This window comes from Rhizophagus irregularis, chromosome 22 (genome assembly GCF_026210795.1).
Source record: "Rhizophagus irregularis chromosome 22, complete sequence".
Taxonomy (NCBI): domain Eukaryota; kingdom Fungi; phylum Glomeromycota; class Glomeromycetes; order Glomerales; family Glomeraceae; genus Rhizophagus; species Rhizophagus irregularis.
The window spans coordinates 785,828-810,876 of NC_089450.1; the positions used below are offsets into that span (position 1 = coordinate 785,828).

Consider the following 25,049-nt stretch of genomic DNA (forward strand, 5'->3'; position numbering starts at 1 on the left):
TCATCTTTAGAATTCTTTAAATCGTTTCAAGGTCACTTTTAGTGAGCAAGAATTTTATATCACAGCATACTTAAAGATTTTGTTGTTTGTGATTTAGCACTTGAAGCATTTTCTATAAATTTGAATTTTGCAATATTTATTTGATATACTTACGTTTTCAAGAATGTGTATTGATATGTCTCCTTAACGTTTGAATACACTAATCAACTTCCACAACAAGACCAGTTGCAATATTATTTTCTATTAAAAATTTAATTAGGTCTCTATGAGATCTCTCAACCCTTTCTAATCGAGTTTCTAGATCTATTACTCTTTCCTAAAGTGATCTAGTATAAGAAGCGGATGGTTCGATTTCCTCAACAAAACTCTCCTCAGAACTTTCGTCAACAAAACTTTCTTCAACAGTGACAACAGGGACAGTTGATCTATTATGTACCACCCTAGTTTGTCGTAGGGTGTTATTACGTCTCGTTCTTGACGATAAGTTTATGTCTTGGTTTGTGTCATTATAATAATATCTAATTGTATCATCATCAAGGGTTTCAAGTCGAGCTTGAGAACCAAATTGTTCGACAATATCGCTTATTTCTTGGGTTATTCTTCTAGGGTTTAATAATGTTCTTTCTTGCTGAAGGATTCTTATTATGAAATGAATCCTTAGCGAATCTTTGCGTTCATGTTCATGCTTAGTGGGTTGTCGAATAAAACGACCTCTTATTCGACAATTATTATCAATGTCATTCGAAATAAAATTGTAACATTTGGAGCAAACACATCTAATTAAATTTAATGCCATTTTGTTTTTTAAAAAAAATAATTAAAAGAAGTTTTTTTTGAAAATTTATTTATCTATTATATAGTCATTTTTGAGTAACTATTATGGTAAGTTACTTTTGAAAAATATTTATTGATATACAGTAATTTTGATAACTTGTATAATTATTGAGCCGTTTCAAAGAATTCAAGAATCAATTATTTAATAAGCGAGACGCAAAAGCAACGATAAAGCAGATATTACAAATTTACCAGTGCTTTTTATTAGTAGATATTGTGAATTATTTCAATGCATTACATATTTTTACCAGTGATAAAAAGAATCAAATTTGTTCGTTATCTAAAGACATTTGCTTAAAAAATATACAGTATCTTATCAATATAAATTAAAACTCAGAAAATTCAATTTCTATCACTTACTTTACGTTACATTCTTCGGTAACTTCTTCGGTAACTTTCACAGTAACTTCTATTTCGAAATAATACAACTTCACCAATTCAATATTTGATGTGTCATTTTCAATAACTTTAAAAATTTCCTTTTTTAAATTTTTGTTATATCTTTTTTCTATTGATTTTGTCCAACTTTTATCACGTTTGCTGAATCGGGTCATCTGAAAGAGAATAAACGAATATTGTGCGCGCAAGGTAATTATAAGGAAGAAAAGGTTGGAATAAAAATGGGATTGTACAAAAAGAACGAATTACTATTACTTCTGAATACGAAAACAAATTAAATAAAACAAACAAGAGAAATAATAGCAAGTGGTGGGCTTGAGCGTGCTGTTAAGCGCTGAAGTGCCTAATCTCACCTTATTGATCTAATTGATAATTAATTATGTGTAATTGTCTTATTCAGTATTTTAATTTTATATTAATGAAAGCTGAAGTTGAGTGTATTTATACAAATTATTTAATATTTCAGCTAAAGTAAATTTACACGTTTTGTCGAAAAAAAAAATTGAATCGATAGTCTATTAAGTATTAATATATGAAATGCATATAATTCACAAGTATGAGTATATGTACGAAAAGGGACGACAAAACGAAAGGTTTCGTAGAGAAAAAAATAATAATATATGACTCAAATCAAAGTTAAATTTATAATTTATACATATTATATTAATTTATCTTCAAAATAAATACTGTATTGAAATTTTTTGTTTGTTAACGTGCGTGATAGTAGTGATAACTATGGTGCAATGTGACTCATTTAAGCTGACAAAATGAAAAATAAATACATTATAAAAAAAAAGTGCAAAACCAAATAATAATGTTAGCCGGTATATACTGTTTAGTTTAATTTTTGTAAAATTTATATTTAACATCTATATTCTATTCTTTAGTAGTAAAAATAAGATATTTAAACACAAGCTCCTATTACATGTATCTATCGCCGCTTTAACTTTAAAATTTCTATCTATAATATTGATGGTTTACTCATATCGTATACTAAACAAATTTAATATATCGTCTAAATATATTTCACATATGATTATAAAAAAGTAAATGAATACTAATATAAAAAATTTATGATCTGTTGTAGTTTTCGATTGAGACACGGTATATCCAGTTATCTAACATTATATTATATCAGTAAATAACTCTTTAAAACAGTTAAAAAGAATAATATTATAAAATTAAGTTACCAAAGTTATAAAGTGAGAATAGCGCTCGAAAATATTTTCAAAGGACAATAGAACTGCAAGTGTAAAAGTACCTAAAATAAATAATTGTTAGAATAATGTTCATTAACCCTCATATCAAATAATTCGATAGATTTTTTTGTGCCAAAATGATGATCATATCCCGGAATGCATTAGATCATTGACAATCATATCTTAAAATAAAAAATTATGAAAAATTGTGAAAAATTTTGCGTTTTTATGGATTAGTTAGTGCATTTTTATGGATTAGATTTTGCATTTGATCTAACCATAAGTCCAAATTTGGATGAAAAAGTCTCTGATAATTTTATATATATGTTAAAATAGCTTTTTAGATTTTTTTCGCTATTAAGGTTGATACGTCTTCCAGTAGTCCATCAGGTAGATGGGTGGAAGTTGTTTATGGGTCGGCAATGGGATTTAGATCGTCTCGTAGAGCAATTAATTCTTATCCCCCCACAACTATTTAGTAACTAGTTAGCTAGAGCTTTATTTTTGTAACTCGCGTTTTGTATCTTTATTCTAAAATTAATAAATATATGAGTTGAACCTTTAAAAAAAAAAAAAAAAAAAAATAGCTTTTTAGATTTTTTTTTGATTGAAAAAGGAAATAACTTTCCATTTTTGTTTTACCTTTTTCTCTTTTTTGTAAAAAACTTTTTTTTTTCGTTGAAAAAAAATCGAAAAAAAGATTTACAAAAATAAAAAGGAAACACCTTTCCATTTTTGATTTATCTTTTTCTCTTTTCATAAAAGACATTTTTTTTTGTCAAAAAAAAATTTTATAAAAATAAAAATGGAAATACCTTTCCATTTTTAATTTATCCTTTTTTCTTTCATAAAAATATTTTTTTTTGTTAAAAAAAAAATTATAAAAATAAAAGAAAATGCCTTTTTATTTTTGATCTACCTTTCTCTCTTTCGTAAAGAATTTTTTTATTTTTTTTTATATATATATTTAATAATTAATATAAATCGTATTTTTTATAGTTAAGACTTAAGACCCACTTGATCGGCAAGTCATATTGTACATCTAATCGGAATTTTTTTTTTTCAAATATTTATTTTTTTTCCAACTAATCTAAATTTTTTCAGTTCACCTTTTTTTAAATTTTCAAATTTTTTTCTTGAACCAATCTTTTACTTTTGGTTCTTTCTTTTTTTTAAATTCCGTCATTTCTCTTTTAACCACCTTTTTCTTTTCCTTTTTTTTATCTTTTTTTAAAAATTTTCGTTTTTTTCCCTCTTTCTTTTTTTTTCATTCTTTCTCCACTTAGATTTTTTTTTTCCAAAACTGAAAAATTATTGTCGTTTTTTTTTTATTAAATAGCTTATATTATTTTTTTTTTGATCTTTTTTTTTTTATTTTTCTTTCCTTTTCCTTTTCAATTTCTTTTTTCAACCCGATTTTTCTCTTTTCCCTCCCCACAATTTTTTTTTTCAATTTTTTTAGAATTCTTTAAACCTTTTTCTTTCTTCAGGTTGGCTTTGGCTTTTTTTCAATCTGAAAATTTTTTTCACCTTTCTTTTTTTGGGTTGGCTTTTTTTTCAAACTGAATTTTTCACCATTTAGGTTTGGATCAGGTGATCAGATTAGTGCTGCAGGCAACGGTAAGCACCTTTTTTTCGTTTCTTTTTTCTTATTGTAAATTTAGGATTTTTTTTTTATTAATACTTTTTACCCTTAATATTTTTTTTTTTTTTAATGAAAACCTTATTAGTACTGAACCAATTACATTGTAATCATACCTATATTTGCCATATATACATAACAAAGTATCTATTTTCTATTGAAACCTACACTAAATAAGACCTAGCTAATTTGAAACTTGTAATTACTAAAATTATTTTATATAAATTTTATTTCTGGTCCTCTTCCGATCTTTAAAATTTTTTTTTGATATTTTTTTTCATTTTTTTTTGAACTGATTTTTTTTAATTTTTCCTTTTTTCTTTTAAAACAAAATTTTTCAGGTTTTCTGACTCACCCTTTCCTTTTTTGAGTTTGTTTTTTCTAAAACCAAAAATTGGTTTGAAATATTTTTAATTTTCCTTTATAATCCATACTATATTTTTTTATATAATTTTTTCCATGTATTTTTTAAAACTATTGTTATATAAGTATATTATTGTTTGTTTTTAGACTTGAATCTAGATCAGTGATCAGATTAACGCTATGACATTATGCTGTTACATTCAGCGCCTTTTTTTCCAATTCTTATTTTTAATAATAATTATTTTTCCTAATTACAATATTTTTTTGCTAAAATTTTTTTTGTTCTTTCAAGTAATATAATCAAATAAATGATTTTTTTATTTGAATAAACATGTTTCACATGATTTTTTAGTTAGGATAAATATATTTTTTTATTTAGTAAAAATAAAATTAGTTAAATTGAAAATTAATAAATTATAATTTTTAAATTACATAGATAATTTTTTTTATCTAAATGATTAGTATAATACTTATTTTAATATAGTTCATTTCTTTTATTAATAACAAGTTATACTACAATAAAAGTATTCAAGAAAAATAAAAAATTATTTTTATCATTTTATTATATAAACCAATATTTTTTCAATTGTAAATAAAAAAAAAACTATTTCAACCCATAGAGACTATCCATTTAATCACTAAAATAATCTATAATTTTTTATTTATACTACATACTTTGACCTTAATTCCATTAAGGTGGATAAAAATGTAATCAAAGAATATGAAAGATTACAGGAGGAGAATAGGGCTAGATTGTGAAATTATCTTATTGATGTTTAAAATACCTAATCACGAAAATTTTACGTGAATTTATTAGTAAATAAAGCTTACTATTTAGTCCTCCTTTAAATGGTTCTTATTATCCTATAACACAATGAAATAAATCGAATGGCAGCTCCCCTGCTAATAAGTCAATTTCTTGTTATAATCATTATAATTTATCAAAAAACACTTACCTAATATGGCACCAATAATTTCGAATTTACATATCATTAAACCAATAAAAAAGAAAACTGCAAAGACCCATTTCTTGCCAATTAAAGTTATATCTAATTAAAACTTAAGTTAGATCATAGTTAAGTACTTAAAATTTCAAAAATTATCAAATACTTATAATCAGTAAACGTAACAAAAATATCCAATGTTTTCTTATAATAATTAATCGAGTTCATAATGTTTCCTATCTCGTTTTTTGAAAATTCCAAAAGTACTTCTAATTCTACTTTTGTTTTTCTAATGCTTGAATTAAGATCTTCTTGCACAATTCGAGAATCATCAGTCATTTCAACAACCCCACTTAAATTCTACAGTATATTAAAAGGCTTCGATTAACGATATCATGATATCATGATTACTTGCAAAAATTTATTATTAATAATACCTCTTTAATTTCACTGATTTTCTTCAAACTCACATTAGACAATTCATCCGAAAAACTCTGAATATTAAAATATTAATAAAGTCAATTTGGTAAAATATAGACTGCAACAAATAAAAACTTAAAATAGCTCATTAATTCTACTCATCCATGTGTTTCATTTGATTGTAAATTCATCAAATATCCGGTCAATATTTGGTACGATTTTTACAAGATGCTACATTAATTTATATTAATAATATAGCTCATGAGTCATGTGAAATAATCAATAAATTACATACCTTACTAAGTGTCGTACTTTGTGACAACGTGTATAATATGGTTTCTTAAGATCGTTTTTGACGGTATTCATCTCCTTATATACCGAATATGATTTTTGCTTAATAACTGAGATTTCGTGATTTAGGCTTTTTAAGGACTCGGTAATATGTGGCAACTGCTCTAATTCCTCATTACGGATTGATGCAACAATTATGCTCAAATTGTTCATCATATTTTCATAATATGAACTAATATTTTTTCTATGTTGGTATAATATTTCTATGGTATAAAGTTGCCAGCAAATAATTATCAGCAAAATTCAAAATTTTGGTAATTTTATTTTATTTTATTTTAAAAATATAGGTGCTATCCGGGACTACAAGCAACTGCTAGTAGAACGAGATATATAGAAAACGATACAAAACTAAGCTAATGCGAGTTCGTCCAAAAATTTTGGAAATACTGTCTGCCTTTAAGATTAAGATTTGTTATTCCTACCTCTCTGTATTTCGTAACTTGAACTAAAACACATCAGTACTGTAATTATCAATTTTATACTGTCAATAAAGTCATCATAGAAAGAAATACTTTATTGTTTAAAAATATTATATACATTACCGACTTCTCTGAGGAATCCGTCGTAAGTTACCCAATATTGATTTATACTTCCAATTGAGGCCAAACAATCAGAATAATTCGTTAAATCATCGCATTGGCTAGGTGTGTCAAATCCTGCAGTTCTGAGTTGACACAATGTTAGTTTGATTGTATCTAAATAAAAGAAGTTAATTTAGTTAATTATCTATATGTAATTTATATTTCGAGCTGCAACTTACATATCGATCTTTCATCATTTGAAATATCTTCAAGTTTTGAACATTCGTTCTTAATCATAAACGCTGCTTCCTTAAAACAGTCATCTTTTCCTTCATAATTGTCTATCATTCCTTTTCGTAATACAAATCTTAATATTAAAAAGTTTAGTATTTAAAAGTATTTAATTAGAAAAAAATATTTACTTTTTCCATTGTCAATCAAAGCCCGTTCTAAAGCCCGTTCTGAAATAATAGGGCGGACATGCTAATTATCACCTTACCGATCATTTGCCGATCATATATATTGATTATCACGTTTTTTTGAGGGCTTCAAGCAAAGCCATATTTGCTCAAAAAAAATTTATAATCATTTTGTTTGGTAATTTAGGTTATCAAAAATATACTATAAAATTATTGTGGCAAAAAAAAATGTAGTGCCAAAGTTAGATTTGGGCCGAAATATTCAATAATTAGTATTTACAAATCATATGCCGATCATCTGCTAATTTGACTTTGAAGCTTCGGGCGAAGCCACAGATGTTCGGGCGAAACTTGAAACTTTTATAATATGATATTATTTAAGTATTCAAGAATCTATGGCTAAAATAAACATGGATAATTTTTAATAAACAAAAAGTTATCATTAAAAGAATACTTGCAATTATTAAGGTTAATATAAGGCTAATATTTGGTAAAATCTTCATGAACTAATTTTATGAATTAATTTATTAATAGTATATAAATAAAGTAAATAAAATCAAAATTTTATACATTATTATGTAGAGTTTGTAAAAAAAATAAACTTAACAGTATTTTTTTGTGACAATTAGGGATGGGGTCGGTTCGATTACGTAATTTTGAGCGGTTTTTGGAACCGATCAAAATCTCGTGAGTTTCGAACTTATATGAGCCAAAAATCTTATTGGGAATAGAGAAACTAATATTTTTACAATAAATAAAAAAAAAGAAAATTTATAAGTCAAAACAATTTTTAATAGCTTTTAAAAATTGAACCGAACCGGTTCCGAACCGGTTCTAAAAACCGGTTCAAAATATGATCAACATCAAAATTATGATGATCATGAAGCAACTATTGATTGTTAACCAATCAAAATTTTTTTAATTCATAATCAATATATGTTTGACTTGTGTCTTTAATTTGACACATGTAGCTCATATTTTTCTTAATGGGAACCGATGTGGAACCGACGGGGAACCGAAATGGAACCGAACGAACCGTCCCCATCCCTAGTGATAATATTGGACAAATGATCGGCAAAATGATTGGCAAAATCGTGATAAAATAGAGATGTCCGCCCTGTTGTTCTGAATGTGTTGGTTCGACATTTCTTTCAACATCATTATCGTTATAACTCCAAATGTTAAGGTTAAAAGAATATCCACTGATTTGAAAAGGCACAAATAATAAGAAGATAATTACAATTATAATACGCATTTTAATATTAAAGGTTTATAATAAGAAAATTCTATTTCTTTGAATTAATAATAAGTGAATTGATTTTAAATCAATGAGAAACCTTCATTAAATACTTTAAATAAGAAATCCTTTCTATGCTTTTTGAAGAAATCATAACTTTTGAAACTTTAAAATTTGGAAATTTTGCATATGTTTAATTAAATTTTGGAAATTTTGCATGTGACATGGAAATTTTGGAAATTTTGGAAACTTTGCATATGCTTTAAAACATTTAAATAAGAAGACACTGGAAGCATAGGAAACTTTAAAAACTTTTTGCATTAACTATACATGCACACACTATTTAGGATGGATCAACTAAGACTAAAACTTCAACAAGAATTAATAGCCAGTATTAATAAAAGAACGTCTCCTAGTTTTGCAAAAAATAATAATAAGGGCAGATTAGTATTAGATAGAAGTATCATTGCACATATTAAGAGATCACGTCTTGAGAAAGTAAGCAATGAAGTGAACGATGAGATGGTAAATCAGAGCGACAAAATGGATGCGAACAAAATACAAGATCAAGATCCGAACGTATTTCAAGACAACGAAAGGGATGATCAATATCCAAAGAATTTCAAACGAATGAAGTTTCAGAAAAATTTCATGTAGTAGATCAATCTCCAAATGTATTTCATGCGAACGAAAACAACGGCATTATTCATCAAAATGACATCTCGATTCAAGTTCAAAATAGCAGCACAACTCAAGTTTGCGCTACTCCAGTTCAAAATAACTCTTTGACTCCAGTAAAAAAAATGCGGTCTCAAGTAATTCGTGACAGGCTGTCTGAAAAAAAAAAGTTTAAATCAAATTCAAAAAAATCTAAAAATGCTATAATCTTTGAATTAGAAAAATTAAAAGAATATAGAGTAAAGACGGAAGTTAACACGAATATGAAAATTTATGAAGGTGACTACGTTTGTTTTAATACTGTATGTTAATATAATACCGTTGTTATGATTTTTATTAATTAATGTATTAATTATTTTTAAATTAGATTCCATTGTTAATGATAATAAGGATCAAAATCAAATTATTTCAGCATACAAAGGAACGAAATCAACAGAATATAAAGATGGGAAGATTTAATTTTATTTTTAAAATTAACTCAGGATATGAAGTACTCCGAAATCGCAGTAGCCATTAATGCAAATGCAGAAAGTTTGAGAAAAAAATTAGTTGGATATAAAAGGGCACATAAATTTTTGCAAAATTTTGATCCAAAAAATATTATAAAATTACATTATCTTTAAGTGTCTTTCAAAAAATCAATACAACCGATTGGAATGAAGTGTTAATTAAATTTCAATCGCACTAACAATTACTATATATACTTCTTTTATTGGATTGGAATGAATGGAAATGGCCGATTGAAAATAATAAGGCTGGTTATGTTTTAGCACGTGCATTACCACATATTAGTTTATGGCACAGTTTTTCACCAGAAAAAATCGCGAAGTTGGCAAAAAAACCAATAGAAAAACCCAACCCAACTTCATCAAATCATACAAATTCAACAAAATTATGGACTGTACCTATACCAAGAATTTCAGGTGTATTTTTTATATTGCTAATTTTGCAATATATAACTGGATATGCATTTATTCTTGAGTCAAATTTGCAGATAAAGAGAATATCTCCCCAACATTAGTGAGTATACTACTGCTTTTTAGTTTCTAACGCCTAGTTTTATTGAAAAAACTAATAATTTTGACAATAATTTTCGAAAGACAAATAAGAATATTCCTACAGAAGATACAAGTGATTTAGAAAATATAATAAAAACAAAAAGGTAAATGTTATTCTACTAGCGAATTACAGATAAAAATAAGATATTTACATTTGTTTTATTAGCCTTCAGATATTTTTTGCTGGGTGGGCTTTGAAAGAAAATCAAAAAAGTTGTGAGAAACGAAATGTCAAACCAATTATAGAACAAATCAAGACACTGCTAATGACAATGTTTCTCAATGGTAATGTGGATAAAAGAAAAAGAATGAACACTCAAGAGATGTATAATGAACTCACAGACAAAGCAAGCCAAGGTGAATTCAATAAGGATGATATTCCTAAAGTCTCTACTATACATAATTGGATTCTAGAACGACAGCTTCGTTCAAAATACACATGTCAGAGCTTGCTTTGGAAGAGGCCGAAGTCTCCAGAAATGCATAAAAGTATTTATGATAAAATTATAAAATTATTAAAGAGTAAAATTTTTTTTTCGCAAATTTAAAATTCCATTATTTATATAGTGTTTTTAGAAATCTGTAGTTTGCCCGAAGGTAAACTTTTTTTCTTCAAACATACATAAACATATAAAATTATTTTCGTATCAAAATCTCCGACTTTTTTTGTATAATCATGTGAAATTTTGTGGCTTAGATATGCATATTCACTGATTTTTCCTTGTACGACATTTCATGTATTATTGTGTAAACCGGAGATTTCACCCCGGATTAATATAATGTTTTTTTGCCGATCTTATTCGGACCAGCACTTAAATATTTATCCGGAAAAATTTTAGGGGGTAAAATTGATTTTTTTTTTAATTTTTTGCGATAATATAGTGTGATATTGAACAAATTTTTTTTTTTACAAAAATACAAAATAAAAACCTATTAATGCCAATACACATAATAATAATAAAAACAAATCAGCTGAAAAAGACAAATCTTTATCTGAAAGTGAAGAAAATAATTCACCTTTATCAGAAACTTCTTCTATAGAAGAGGAAACAAATACAGATTCTCAAAAAAGAAAAACTTCAAAATCTTTATTAAAAAAAAATCAAAAACAAAAATTAATAAAAAGGGATTTCAAAAAAAATGGTTAAAAGAATTTTTGATATTCGTAATCAGCTCAATACTATTTTCGTCGATCACGTTTTACCAAAAATTTGATTTAGGCGTCGTATATACCTCTTATGTGACTTGATCCCGGAGATCTCCGAAGCCCCCTGGTATATATATCATGTACAGTTGTACTTGCCGCCCATTCCCCAAAAAAGGAAAATTGAACAATGATTTCATGACGATCTTATTGTTTAAATTTTTATTTTGGGGAATGGGCGGCAAGTATATATACAGTAGACTTTTCACAATAGACTCGGCTTTCTCAACACTATGGATAAAACTATAGATGAGGCCATCGAGCTCTTCAGATCCCAAAAAATCCCGGTATTCGAACCTGGGGAGGAGGAGTATGAGCGTTCTGTCGCGACTCCAAATCTCCTGTTTCGCTTCTCGAGACCCCATTTGGTGATTCAACCTGAGACCGCTTCTCATGTCCAGGCCATTATCAAGCAAGCAAGAGCGCAGAAGCTCAAAATCACCATCAAGTGTGGCGGTCATTCTTATGCGGGACACTCCACCGCCTACAAGGGCATCTTGCTGGACCTCAAGAAGATGAATACGGTCATGCTCGACATCAAATCGAAAACCGTCACGATGGATGCCGGTTGCACATGGGGCCACGTGTACAAGAAACTGGTCAACGGCCGGCACAACGGGTTCATCATCAACGGTGGGCGTTGCCCCTTTGTGGGAGTGAGCGGTTTCATTCTGGGGGGCGGTCTCAGTCCGTTCACAAGAAGCTTCGGAATGGGATGCGACACTCTGGAGGAGGCCACCGTAGTGACCGCAGACGGGGAGTTAGTTACTGTCAAGGACAACGATGATCCGAACTCTAAGGAGGGCAAGCTCTTCTGGGCACTCCGCGGTGCAGGTGGTGGTAATTTTGGTGTTCTGGTGAAGATGAAGTTGAAGGTCCAGCAGCTGCAGAACAAGGATGGTGTGGTGGTAGCTGGGAGATATCAGTGGTTCCCCAATTCAGGGATCACGAATGACCTCATGAGCACGATGAACAATTTCTACACGACCGTCACGAATGACTTCATGACCACGATGAACAATTTCTACACGACCGATTGGCCCAACCAGATGACCATTGACAGCACCTGGATGTGCGACCCCCAGCAGAAAGAGGGCGATGGAGTCCGGTTCCTCGTCTACTATGATGGCAACAAGGACGAATTCGACACGCTTATCGATAAATACATCAAACAGCCGGAGCTGGCGAAGCAACTCAAACGACGATCCTTGCCCGAAAAGTCCACCCGTTTCCTTCACGAGACGCTCGTGGCTCAGTGGTCAGAGGAAACCACAAAAGCCTTCCCCACTAACAAGACCTACAACATCTACAGCTCCTTCGTTTTCAACAACGATAAGATCAGCATCGAGAAAGTCACCGCCATTATCCGGGAAGAGATGAAAACTTTCCGGCGCCTCTACCGGGGGGAAAAAGTTCAGTTCCTGGTTACTTGGATTCATTCCGGGGGCAAGGCGAGGGAGAAGAAACCCTCAGATACAGCTTTCTTCTGGCGTGAAGCTGTGTATCACACATATGTCACAGTAGATTGGGAGGACAAATGGATGGAGAGGGACATGAGGGGCTTCTTGAAGAATGTCAAGAAGAAGCTGAGGCCCTTTTCTTTGAAGCGGGAGGCCGCATTCATCAATTTCGCCGACGGAGAACTATCAAAAAAAGCTCACGAAAGGGCATATTTCGGAAATAATCGCAAGGAGCTGCGGCGCATCAAGGAGATTTGGGATAAGGATAACTTCTTCAAGTGGACTCAAGGTATTCAGCTTCCACAGGGTATTGACGATGATGGGGAGCTGGATGTGGACGTGCCGGATAAGGAAGACATGACAGATACGATCGCAGAAGAACAGTGGGAATATTTTAAAACCGATGACTTCGTGAAAGACCTCAAGGAATTCGTGGATAACGTTGACAAATTCGTCAAAGAACACCCCTTACTGGAGCGTTTCTTCAAGGGCAAGAAGAACTACATAAAAGAGCTGGCGCAGAAGGCTGCGGACCTGAAGAACGACCCGAGCACTCCCCTCGGTAGCAAAGACCTTCTACCCAAAACGATCAAGGTTACCTTGCGTCAGCAAGTTATCTACTGCGGTAAGTGTCTCGAAATTGGGGAAGTCAAACGCGCTCACAACTCCCCTGTTCGTTCAACTCTGACAACGACTGTATAGATGACAGCTCCTCAATGAAGCGCGACGGTCGTTGGGATTCCCAGAAAAGACTCGTCGATCGAATCGCTAAGATCACCACGCGGATCCTCCCCGAAGGCCAAGGCGTTGCGCTGCGCTTCATCAATCAAGACGTGGACAACAACTCGAACCTGACCCTCGCGGAGATCAGGAACATTCTCGAGCCGATGTCATATATGCCCGGTGGCAACACTGAGATTGGCACGTACCTGAGATCTAAGATCCTCGAGCCGCTGGTCTATAGCAAGCTCGAGTCGAAGAGCCTCGAGAGGCCGCTTCTTATCTCTGTCATCACCGACGGCATGCCCGAAGGGGAAAAGTCCTCCGAGTTTGTGGATGCGATCTTGGAGTGTGGTAATAAGCTGGAAGGCGCCAAGTACCCTCGCGAGAGTACGTGTCTATGCCCAACTCTCCTTTTCCAGCCCGTCCTCTACTAATCGTATCAACCCGTAGGTGTGAAGTTCATGGTTGGCCAGATCGGGACGGGAAAGGCCGCGGCAAAGTTTCTGGAAACCATAAGAAACGACACGAAGATTGCCGAATCGGTATACTGTACTTCAGGTAGGCCGGCTTGTCCAGCTTCACGCGCCATACATCGCTTACCCATATTATCTACTAACACATCGCAGATCAGCTGGATGCAAAGTTCGAGGAATTCCATAAAAACGAGGGGGATCTAGACCGATGGGTGAGCATTACCTCCGTTCCTCCACTCCTGATCCTGTCGCCGGCTTGGGTGTTGCTAACCTGTTTTTTTTCCAGTTGGTTGAGACCTTATACTGGCCAATCAAGGATTCTGAAGACAAAGAAGACCACGAAAGCGATGGCGACGACAAGGATGACTGAACGGCGGAACAACGCCTTCGTGGGTGTGCGGGGTAAGGAGCGCCAATCTATCTATATAATTAAAAATCGAGTGTTTTTTAAATTAGCAATTATCTATATCTTGCGCTTTGCATATGCACATTTCTTTTAAGTATTCTGCGGATTGTACTAGCACTAATGTTTATTTTGTCATAAATTTTTAGTGATTTTTGTATATCAGTAGCCCTCATTTTTCATTATTTTTCGAATAATAATACGTTCATGACGTGGAGTAAGTTTTCGTGGACGACCTGGAATAGGTTTATTAACTAATTGTTCTGTTTCTTGATATTTTTTTTTAAGTCTTAAAATCGTAGAATGATGACATTTTGTCACGGTTTTTGCCAAGAAATTTTACTTCGCAGGCATATAGTGCCTATACATATACGCACCATGGACCATTTTTTATATTGTTAAATCGAGCAAACCATGTATGCCCTTTATTGCAACACCATAATAAAGGTGATTGACTATTAACATACTTCTCTGAAAGACATTCCCCATTTCGATCGAAAGCAATTTGTTTAGCAACCTTAATAGTAAACCGAACATTGCCTGCGCAATATGGACACCAATTTTTACTATTTTTTATTCTATGAAACTCTGCATTCCATTCATGTCCTGCGATTTCGAACGGTGACAACGAGCCGTGAATCAATGTAATTTAATTTCAAAAAACATAAAGTAAATGAAAGTATATGTTTCTAAGAAAGAATTGGTCTATCATTACATTTTATTATCAGAAAAATGTATATTATTTATTGTACTGTACATATACGCTCTCGTACGAACTTGATCGAAAACAGTAAAATTTTAGATAATAGCAAATAATTTAAGAGATTTTTTTGAAGACATCTAATGAACTCACGCGTTGTACTTTATTAGATTATTGAATAGTTTATAAGGTATAGTATATGATTATAATTACTTTTTTCTAGGAGAACTTTGAGTTATAAATTCTACTACTCTTTGTCTTTTAATTAGTCTAAAACTACCTTCTTCTTCATAAGTATTATGAAATTTCCCTAAAATGCGACGATATTTATGCAACTGTTTAATAAATTCTAATATTTTAAAATCAGTATCATTAGAAAAAAATGGAATTTGAATTCGGTCTAATGAAATTTTTCTAATAACAGGTGAAAATTTATAATCCATTAAAGATACAACTATGAAATCCGCATGTAAATGAAATAAAATAATCCTGTCTTCAATAAAATCAGCGACGGTCCCGGCCAGGTGCAATATTATTTTGAACATACAATGAGGATTTCGGGCAAACTTAAAACACATCGATTAGCATTTATTAAATGGTATAAACCAGCACCAAACCAGCAAATCCGATTTTACACAAAAATTGATGATGAAAAAAGCTCAAATATTGAACTTTGGCGAAATGAATTCTATAATGTTGAACGAGATTGTGTAATTCCAGTTCATTATTTGTATAGCCGATTTGTATCTAGTGAGTTTGTAATTGGTAAAAAGAATCCTATCACATATAATGCTGTAATTCCAATAAATCGGCAGTTTCATTTGTGAGAATTTTCATTTATATATATTATTTATTGTGTAATGAAAATAAAAATTTTAAATATGCAAATTCGCTTTAATATTGATAATTATTATATTATAATAGGGTCATCAATCGGTTATATGATTGATTGGTTTTACGTAAATTATGTCGGACAGTTTTTCATTATAATTAATAATTTTTAATTTTTATTTACTGCCCTCAATTTTGGCCTTTCATAATTACTGTATAATATACTAAATGCTAATTACAAATATAAGAAAAAATTATTTTCATTCTAATTCGCAAAATTTATCTTCATCCGCCACTTCACTTTTTACCTTGTTTATCTTAATAGAGCAAGCTAACGCTAAAGCCTTACTAAATTCCGACTTATCATAATCTTTTGGTTGAGTTGGCTGTAGAGAACCATCGGTAACTTGTCTGTTTAATAAAGTTATCTGACTCTCCATCACTTCAATCTTCTGTTGCTGGAAATCGTTTGCTTCTTTTTGAATTTTAATAAGTTCAATCAACCCTATTGTAATCTTCCGGCGGTTTGATTTTATTTTGAGTTTCTATATTCCGAACCGTCGCATAATTTGTCATTTGTTTTAGACAATCGTTTTCTTGTTTTAGCCGTTCATTACTTTGAACGATGTATTTAAAGCTATTGTTTTTATGCTTGCGGCCCATTATCGATCCTAAATATAAAGCAAAATTTACATAAAATCGAATTTCATCACAATTATTTATATTGTTATATAGCAAACTTACGGACAAAGTAGAAAATAACCGGAAGGAAAAAAAACGACAAAAATAAACGATAACCGGAAAGAAAAAACTTCCTTTACGATGACAGTATTTTGGGAATAATCCCTTTGGCTTCTTTAAACTTCTTTTTACTTCATTATCCGTTTTTTTGTTGTTACTATTTTTTTTGATTTATTTCTCCCTTTTTATTTCTTCTTATCTGCTTACTGGGTAATCATTACGTTACTCATTACTATTATTTATATAGGCCAAATCAGCTCCTAATGTTTCCTCTCCCCCTCCTCCGTCACCTTCTTGTACTGCCTTAAAACGCTCCTTAGATAAAGAAAACATTTCACCAGTACCTCTTCCTTTTCGCTCAGATTCAACAGTCGATATATTAGCCATTATAAAGTCAGCTCTTCTTCAATTTAATTCGAACATCATTCATCTTGGTTCCTCACGGTCATACAAAAACTCTAAGTTTTTGAAGGTAGATTTAACACAAGCTGCGGCTGTTCCTCGAGAAAGTGTTTACGATTCTGAAATGTACCGTGTTCTGGTAAACTGGCTTACGTATTCCTTAAATATCGAAGTGACTGGACAGTGGCATTTGAAATCTATCGGTAGTGATGGTGGTTTCCATCACTCATATTGCGATCTGGTTTTAAAACATCCTTCTGCCTCCAAACCCTTTGCCATTTTAGAGTTACTTGCCACTGCTATTCCTTCAACTCTAAAAAAACACTTTTCTCAAGTTTCTACTTATGCTCAATGTCTTTGTCCTGATGAATTTTGGGTAGTTCACTTCTCTAGAGCTGATGATCTTCTTTCTTCTCCATACTGGCCTGATGAATCTTTATTGCACCAAAAGCTTGGGATGATACATATATGGCATGATAAGGAGTTCAAAAACGTTCGTTTGAATGCCAAATTCTCCTTTTTAAATGAAATAAAGACAATTTCAAATATGCAAATTCTCCCATAATTTCTTCCTTCGATAGTTACAATTGGTTCCAAATTTCTTTCATAATACGTTTTAAGTTATTTTCCATGAACAACATGTTTAATTAACTTTCCATCCATCATCTTAACGTTAAATTTATATGCATTATCTTTAAGAGTATTGTGTATATAATAAGATCTGGTCCATCGATTTTCAAGTTTCTTTGAGAAATTATTTTTCAATCAAGTTCCTTCTACTAGAACTTGATCACCGATTTTGAGTTTTTCTGAAATTCTGAAATCACAACGTATAAGATCAATGTCAGCTGTATGGTATTTCCCTACCACCAAAGTAATCCTTTAAGGATAAATACTTAACTCCAAAACATCACTTGACCTAAATTCCCTCCCATCTTCACCAATAGCGACTAGACTTTCCTTATTTACATTTTTATCTAGTCGTATTTCAGATACACGATATACTGGTCGAATTAATTTCGATAAAGTCGTAAAACTCTCTAAATGAATTGCTTCCATAATATTTATATATTTCATTTGTAAAATGAGTAATATTTCCAGATAATACAGAGCTTATAGGATCATTATCAGCGTGGATTATTTAAAAATAAAACTAATTAATATTTTAAACATAAATAGATAATATTTAAATATACTAATGAATACTCAATTTTTTCATTTTTAAAATCCTAAACATTATAAACATCTTGTATACTCATATTTATTCGTGAAGTGAAAAATATGACAAGGACAGATCCAAGCCATAGCTGAGAAAATTAACTTTTAAATGAAAAATTAATTTTCACAGAAGGAGTATGACGCAGTTATTCTTAAAATATTTCATACCGCATATTTATAAATATGATAAGGAAAGATCCAAATCATCACCGATAAAACAAATTTTCACAGTAAAAAAGTCATACTCTTGATTAGAAATATGTTAAAATAAACTCACGCCAGATAAAGCATCCCTGATTTCCTTTAAAGTTCCAGGAACATTTTTGATTTCGCGAATTTTATAAAGTAATCAAAAGACCAATCCTTAAACGAACATTTTTTAAAATATTCAGAATATGGTCTTTTCATTCTCATTATACAAGGTAATAGATCCAGTTGCTGTACAGTACCTATATATTGAAGAAGTACAAATTATTAAATAAAAAAATAAAAAGGTCTCTAAACAATATTAACCTGCATTAATTTTTGATATAAAAACTGAGAGGGTAATTGCCGGTCCAAGTTCAAGATTAATTCCCAATAAATCTTCTTTACTAAGATGAAAAAAGTTAGGACCAGAAATTTTAGATCTTTCAAAATTTCTAAGTCTTCCGGATCAAGTTGTAAATTTAAATTATTTAAATATAATAATAACTCGGTCGTAGTAAAATTATGGAAAATTTCCTTCAAGCAAAGATCGGCCATATTGCATTGCAAAAAGCAAAAAGAAAATTCATTTATTTACAAAATTTACGCGTCATTTTTTAATGGTCACGGGTAAACGAAACCACAAAAATTTTCCACCCACGTGACCTTAAAACTTGTTATACATTCCCGTCTATATTCATAAAAGGAAATTGTAACAATGAATGATCAGCAATTCAAGTATTGTTTTTACAATCATAGTGAACCCTCGGTTATGTTCACTATAACGAATATTCACAAAAACGAAAGATTTCTTTATAGTGAACCTTATATTAATACAATAAAAAGTTTCTTTTAACAAAGTATTTAATTTTTGATTTTAAAAGCCTTAAGAATTTCCAATTCTGTGTATATTTAGACCAATAAATTATTTATAATGATAATGGCATTTTATAGTATGATCTTGTAAATTTAATTCCACAATAATAAAGTGAATACTAATCCTAATTTTTGTGTTTAACGTCGATTCGCTTAATTGAAGTCCCTAAAGGTTTATGCTTGAGGCACATTTTAGTCCCTAGAAGTTTTATGAATTGTAAATCTATAGCGATAACATATTACATTGTACACTTCAGATATCACCAAATTTTTTTTGATTAGTCCAGAGTTTTTTTTTAAAAAAAAACTATTGCTATGTCCAAATAAAGCTACTGTATTGAGTCAAACCTAATTGAGTACTACCATTTACATCAATTAAATCACCGACATTGACGAATTTCTTATCGTTATGATATAAATTTTACCATTGACTTACTAAATTTATTTTAATCAAACACCTTTCAATTTGAAAGTCGTCGCATTATGTATCCAAAAAAAAAACCTTTTTTCTTTTTTTTTGCTGAATTCAAGCATCTTTGATATGATCAAACTACTAAATAGATGGTTACAATCATCAGATATTATTGCACATAATATCAAAAGCTTACCTTTAAATACGACTCATCCAAAAGTAAATGCTACCCACAAGTCCCATTTCAATGGTATTTTTCAAGTTGATCTGGCATTCCAAAGGCTTCAAAAGCATCAAAATAAAAAGTCAAAACAATATGCAATTATTAAAAAGAATGTTTATTCGACCATTGACAGATACTACTCTACAAATAACAATTTCAAAATTACACTTGCAAATACTCGTAAATCCTCCTCTCTGCATACAAATCAAATGTTCACTTTCTCTATAGCAGAGCAAGGCGCAATAGTGGAATCTTTTCTAAAAAAACTTTTAAGACCTCTTCCAAAAATTTACCTCTTTACCCGAAACCAGTAGAAGGAGTTTCTAGAAAAAAAAAGAAAAAAATATTATAAAGTTAGTTTATTAAAAAAAAAATAGAAAAACTTTACAAAAATCCCAGAATATTTAATGATTTAACGAAAAAAAATTAACTGAAAAATAAATAATAATAAATATCAAATAGATTTTAATTAAACAACTAATTTATACATAATTTAAATTCACTAAAACATCATCATCAACATTTAGAGTTATTTAGATTTTTTTTTTTGAATAATTTTGCTTTCTAAATAAATTTTTATAAAAGTAAAAATAAAAAAACAGCTCCAAGTTGTATCTAATGTAAAATAATTACTAATATACTTCTGATGGGGGGGGGTTGATGGGGAAATTAATAGGAAGTTTACAAAAGAAAAAATTTTTTTAACGTTGAAGTAATTTCTTGATATCTGTCATATGAACATGTAGCACAAGTGTGATCATTTTTTCGAAACTTAACCTAATTTTATTAAATTATTGTCAAATTCCTTAATTTAGACGAATTTTGTTAATTCCGCAGATCGGCGAATATGATTTACAATGAACGTCAAGGTTTAACTGCAAATTTGGATTTGTGTGAAAAGTTTCAACCATGTCAAGTTAGATTTACTTTAAAAGAGCTATATACCCATTATGTTATACCCCTTGATATTGTGGTTAAATTGTATATATCATTGGAAATTACAATATAATGCGTATGATCTTTTTTCCTCAAAGTTGTAAAGATAAAGGATATAATCGGCCGATAAGAGGAAGGATTAAAGTTAGAAGTTAGATAGATAAAACAATAAAATCAATTTTATTAATAAATTACCCAATAAATTCTGTTTACAATAATATAAGTTTATATACTTATTTTTTGATACTTACTTAATTTGACCCCCTCCCCCTCAATTTTTTTAAAAAAATCTGGACGTTAAATAAACTATTAAATTGGAGTGACCTTATAAACGCAAATTTTTTTCTGTAAATTAGCTAATTCCAATGCTTCAGCTTCATCAAGTGCCTTTCTGGTTGCAGCTTCTTGAGCAAAATTTAGAGTTCGCGCACTTTAAGAAATAATTTTTTTTCTTCTATAACAAAATATTAGTATGTTTACATTGTTTAGATCTCTTTAGAATCCCTATTCGATAAAGGTTGCTTTTCTTTTTGTTGGGAACTTTCAGCTTTAACATTAGTTGAATTAATTAATTAGAATTTTCTTATTTTTACCATTTCGTGCGCCTAATTATTGTTGTCCTGAGCGAAGCGAAAGACAATATATGTCTACGTACTATGAAAAAAATCGATCACGTGAATTTCTCTGTCTGCACGTGATCATGATCGTTACCCAATGAAATCGCAAACAACGGTAATAATAGCGCATCTACAATTCATTGATATTTTTTTTCACTTTTTTTTATACTCACTCATATTAATTTATATTTTTTTTGTAGTTTACTAAGAACAACAAACATAAATCATAATAAGCTTTATGATTGATGGGCGTGATTTACGTGATATACAGTATACGGGCCCTAGCAAAATAATGGCGGTCAGTTTTTGATATCATGAATAAAATTATAGTAAAAAATTTTTTACTTTCTGAAAGAGTAACAGAAATACATGTATTTCATTACTTTAATCAATATCATCTTCAGTGTCCATAAATGCTTCAATTTACTATTGTGACGTACTCTTACTAACGTTCTTTTAGCATACTTTTTTAATATTTTCTCAATTTTCTCGCCATCCAGAGGTCCATTGGATTCCCTGTAAAAAAAGAATGTCTGAAATTGTCGTCGAAATGTCCAGAAAATCTAGAAGAGCTCAGGCCTGATGTTCAGAAAGAATCACAATTTTCATTTTCCGGACACTTTTGATGACAATTTTTCCAGATATTCCTTTTTTATAAGATACTAAGTTCAATTTTGATATAAAAACGGGATATCATTTTGTAGTATAGCGAAACACAGTTATAGTATAAGGTAAATAAAAAGTAAATAGTTTTTTTAAAAATAATTTGGGGTGAATTATTATGTAAGTTTTTGAGTATAAGATAATTTATAATTACTTATTCTAGTCTTATTCTCCGAAATTTATAACTTTTTGGTTTTTTGTAAGGCAAAAAAACCCTATAAAACGCAATGTTCATAAATTATACATGTAAAATCATATATTGTTCATCTATTATACAAAAAATTGTAATGGGCAAAAAATTTTTTAGATTCTCGTGACATAAAATTTTAAAATAACCCGGCCGGCCGGCATTTTTTTTATATACAGTATGTTAAAATTTTTTCATATGTAAAATTTTTTTACGCACATTGGCCAAAAACAAAATCACGTGATAAAAATTTTTTACTATTACAGTAAAAAAAAAATTTTCCATTTTTTGACCCGGCCGGGTCACGAGAATCTAAATTTTTTTTTTTGCCCGGCCTTAGGCCAATAGGATTTTCTGTTTAACAAGTATTTTTATTGAAAAAAGAGAGGGAGGAGGGGCCAAAAATAATTTACAAAATTTTTTAAATTATTTTTTACTATTAAAATTTTCAAATTGTTCCGGCCTTAAGCATATTTTATTCATATAATATCAACATACGTTAATAAGTGTAAAATAAATAATAAATTTTCGTTTTTTTTATTTCTTTTAAAGAATCTACTTGTTTAATTTAAACAGGAAAATCTATATCCACAAAGTATTATACATATATTTTTTCTTTGTAGATGTAATAGTATAAATATTCCATATTCGTATGTTTAGTTTATGTAGTATCTAAAACTTTTTCGTAATACAAAGTCTAATGATATTAATTATTCTTTGAATTTTTTAGAGTTTAGTAAGTATTGTGTAAAATACTAATTATTTGCATACCAATGTTAATGCATATCTATAAAAAAAGCCATTGATTAGCTTAATTGGACTGCATAAATGATTGGCGTAGAACAAATTTATAGCAAACGAAATGAAACTAATCTGATAATCAGTAATTGTAATATAAAAAAAATATTATAAAAAATTTATTAAGCAATTTGATCGTGACAATGAAATTCTTCACATGAGAAATCATCATTGTCTTTTTAGAAATCGTCATTGTTTTTTAAAAAAAAATATTTCAGTTTTTTGGATTTTATATGACGAATTTTCTTTTTTTTAAAAATATATATATATATATATATATATTTCAGTTTTTTTTTGATTTCCCACATGACGAAAAAAAATCCTTTGTTTTTTTAAAAATTTTTCTTTATAAAAAAATTACACCTTTTCATTAAAAATTTTACACTTTAATTTCTAATATTTTCTAATGCCTGCCCAACTATCAACAATCCTTTATTTCAGAATATATAGGGAGAAAACATCAGGTGAATTTTTTATAGGAATGGCCACTGGACACACAAGACTTGAGGGTAACTCAGATGAATTTAATATTACAGTGTTTTATCCTTTTAACGAAGATTAACAAACCATGCTATGTACCAAAATTGGAAGAGGGACAAGTCTTATCTATTGCAAATTCAAAATTTGCTATTGGACCTGTCGATAATCAAATTGATGTAAGAAATTACTTTATTTTAATTTTTTTAAATACATTTATTATTTGTTTTAAAATTAAATTTCAAACTATATTATAATCATATTATCTGCATGTGTATCCAGTTAATATTAACCACTGTTACCATTTTACCTATCAAACCTGAGGATTTACCAATTCATCAATAAATGTTGTAGGCACAGCTTCTGTATCAGATTCAGTACTTACTACAAATCTTGGTATACAATTTGAATGTACCATCTCAGACTATATTGGTAAAGATAAACCAACTGAGATTCCAATCACATTATTCCAAGCCACTTAAAAGTCAGACTACAATGTTAAAACGTAGTTCTTCCATTTTTTTCAGGTGCTTTAACATCAATTGAGGGAATGTTCTATCTAGAACTATGTAATTTTAGTTTTATTCGTACTCAACAATCAAATTTTATATCAAAATCTACCAGGGAAATGCTACATCATCATCATCATCACATATGATAGCCACAAGATCTGCAATCCATAAAAAATTCAAGAAAAACAATCCACACCTGTACTAGGAAAACATGAAATTACTATAAAAAAAAAATTCTCAGATATTGCATCAAATCCACTCATAGTGACTGAAAATTCAATGGAAATTTTTGAAGAAACTTCTGAAGAGCAGGAAGAATAGGAAGATCTGCATCTATACTTATCCCTGCAACTAAACTTACACCTCCATCAAAAAAACGCAGAGGTCGTGCAAAAAAGTTTAACGTTTTATTAAATTAGAAATATTTTTACATATTTTTTTTTTAATTTATCTGCTATAATACAAAAAAAAATTGTTTTTTTTCTGTAAATAAATTTGAAATGAGATTTAATTAATTGAGTAAAGAATACAATATTTTTTTAAACTTTTCTGTTTCAAAAAAGAAGTAATAGCAGAATAATAATATATTTAATGTAAAATAAAATAATTTAAAAATGCAAAATTGTTAATCAACAGGCCGTTTGTCACCAATCTATTTATTAAATAATTATTTTCCTGTTAAAAAGTATAATTACTAAAGGAAATAGGTAGATTAAGGAAAAAGTTAGACATGTTAAAGTGACTTAACAGTATGTACTAGCTTTGTAGGCCAACAAAATCATAATAATTTGTATTACTTTAAAAAAAAATTCTTTAAATAAAAAAAGTAAATTTTAGTGGTACATGTATGGGATGTTTCTTTTTCTTTAAAAAATAAATATCACATTTTTTTACTTCATATCAATATGTCAAAGTTCTTTCAGGTAATGGTGAAACCTGCCA

At 29.8% G+C, this 25,049-nt stretch overlaps 8 protein-coding genes across 8 annotated transcripts; 5 read left to right on the forward strand and 3 right to left on the reverse strand.

Annotated features, from left to right (window-relative positions):
• Positions 1–316: 316 nt before the first annotated feature.
• Positions 317–796, reverse strand: OCT59_014421 (uncharacterized protein; the record flags this gene model as incomplete). The annotated part of the gene is made up of 1 exon (XM_025327820.1): positions 317–796. One exon carries the CDS (start codon positions 794–796, stop codon positions 317–319), a length of 480 nt encoding a protein of 159 aa, XP_025169371.1.
• A 4,717-nt stretch (positions 797–5,513) lies between these two features.
• On the reverse strand, positions 5,514–7,021 carry OCT59_014422 (uncharacterized protein; the record flags this gene model as incomplete). Its single annotated transcript, XM_025311664.2, has 5 exons — positions 5,514–5,741; positions 5,819–5,875; positions 6,114–6,355; positions 6,695–6,847; positions 6,913–7,021. 5 exons carry the CDS (start codon positions 7,019–7,021, stop codon positions 5,514–5,516), a joined length of 789 nt encoding a protein of 262 aa, XP_025169370.2.
• Positions 7,022–8,677: 1,656 nt separating this feature from the next.
• On the forward strand, positions 8,678–8,986 carry OCT59_014423 (uncharacterized protein; the record flags this gene model as incomplete). Its single annotated transcript, XM_066150005.1, has 1 exon — positions 8,678–8,986. The coding sequence occupies one exon, from the start codon at positions 8,678–8,680 to the stop codon at positions 8,984–8,986; it is 309 nt and encodes a 102-aa protein (XP_066002222.1).
• A 146-nt stretch (positions 8,987–9,132) lies between these two features.
• OCT59_014424 (uncharacterized protein) lies at positions 9,133–9,466 on the forward strand (the record flags this gene model as incomplete). The annotated part of the gene is made up of 2 exons (XM_066150006.1): positions 9,133–9,286; positions 9,375–9,466. The coding sequence occupies 2 exons, from the start codon at positions 9,133–9,135 to the stop codon at positions 9,464–9,466; spliced, it is 246 nt and encodes an 81-aa protein (XP_066002223.1).
• Positions 9,467–9,492: 26 nt separating this feature from the next.
• On the forward strand, positions 9,493–11,213 carry OCT59_014425 (uncharacterized protein; the record flags this gene model as incomplete). The annotated part of the gene is made up of 7 exons (XM_066150007.1): positions 9,493–9,538; positions 9,778–9,930; positions 10,002–10,027; positions 10,108–10,169; positions 10,232–10,554; positions 10,633–10,662; positions 11,038–11,213. The coding sequence occupies 7 exons, from the start codon at positions 9,493–9,495 to the stop codon at positions 11,211–11,213; spliced, it is 816 nt and encodes a 271-aa protein (XP_066002224.1).
• OCT59_014426 (uncharacterized protein) lies at positions 10,079–10,695 on the reverse strand (the record flags this gene model as incomplete). The annotated part of the gene is made up of 4 exons (XM_066150008.1): positions 10,079–10,123; positions 10,218–10,328; positions 10,406–10,487; positions 10,688–10,695. 4 exons carry the CDS (start codon positions 10,693–10,695, stop codon positions 10,079–10,081), a joined length of 246 nt encoding a protein of 81 aa, XP_066002225.1.
• Positions 11,214–11,502: 289 nt separating the features above from the next.
• Positions 11,503–14,295, forward strand: OCT59_014427 (uncharacterized protein; the record flags this gene model as incomplete). Its single annotated transcript, XM_025311663.1, has 5 exons — positions 11,503–13,354; positions 13,432–13,839; positions 13,903–14,010; positions 14,079–14,137; positions 14,212–14,295. The coding sequence occupies 5 exons, from the start codon at positions 11,503–11,505 to the stop codon at positions 14,293–14,295; spliced, it is 2,511 nt and encodes an 836-aa protein (XP_025169369.1).
• Positions 14,296–16,681: 2,386 nt separating this feature from the next.
• On the forward strand, positions 16,682–17,567 carry OCT59_014428 (uncharacterized protein; the record flags this gene model as incomplete). Its single annotated transcript, XM_066150010.1, has 2 exons — positions 16,682–16,687; positions 16,848–17,567. 2 exons carry the CDS (start codon positions 16,682–16,684, stop codon positions 17,565–17,567), a joined length of 726 nt encoding a protein of 241 aa, XP_066002226.1.
• Positions 17,568–25,049: the final 7,482 nt, after the last annotated feature.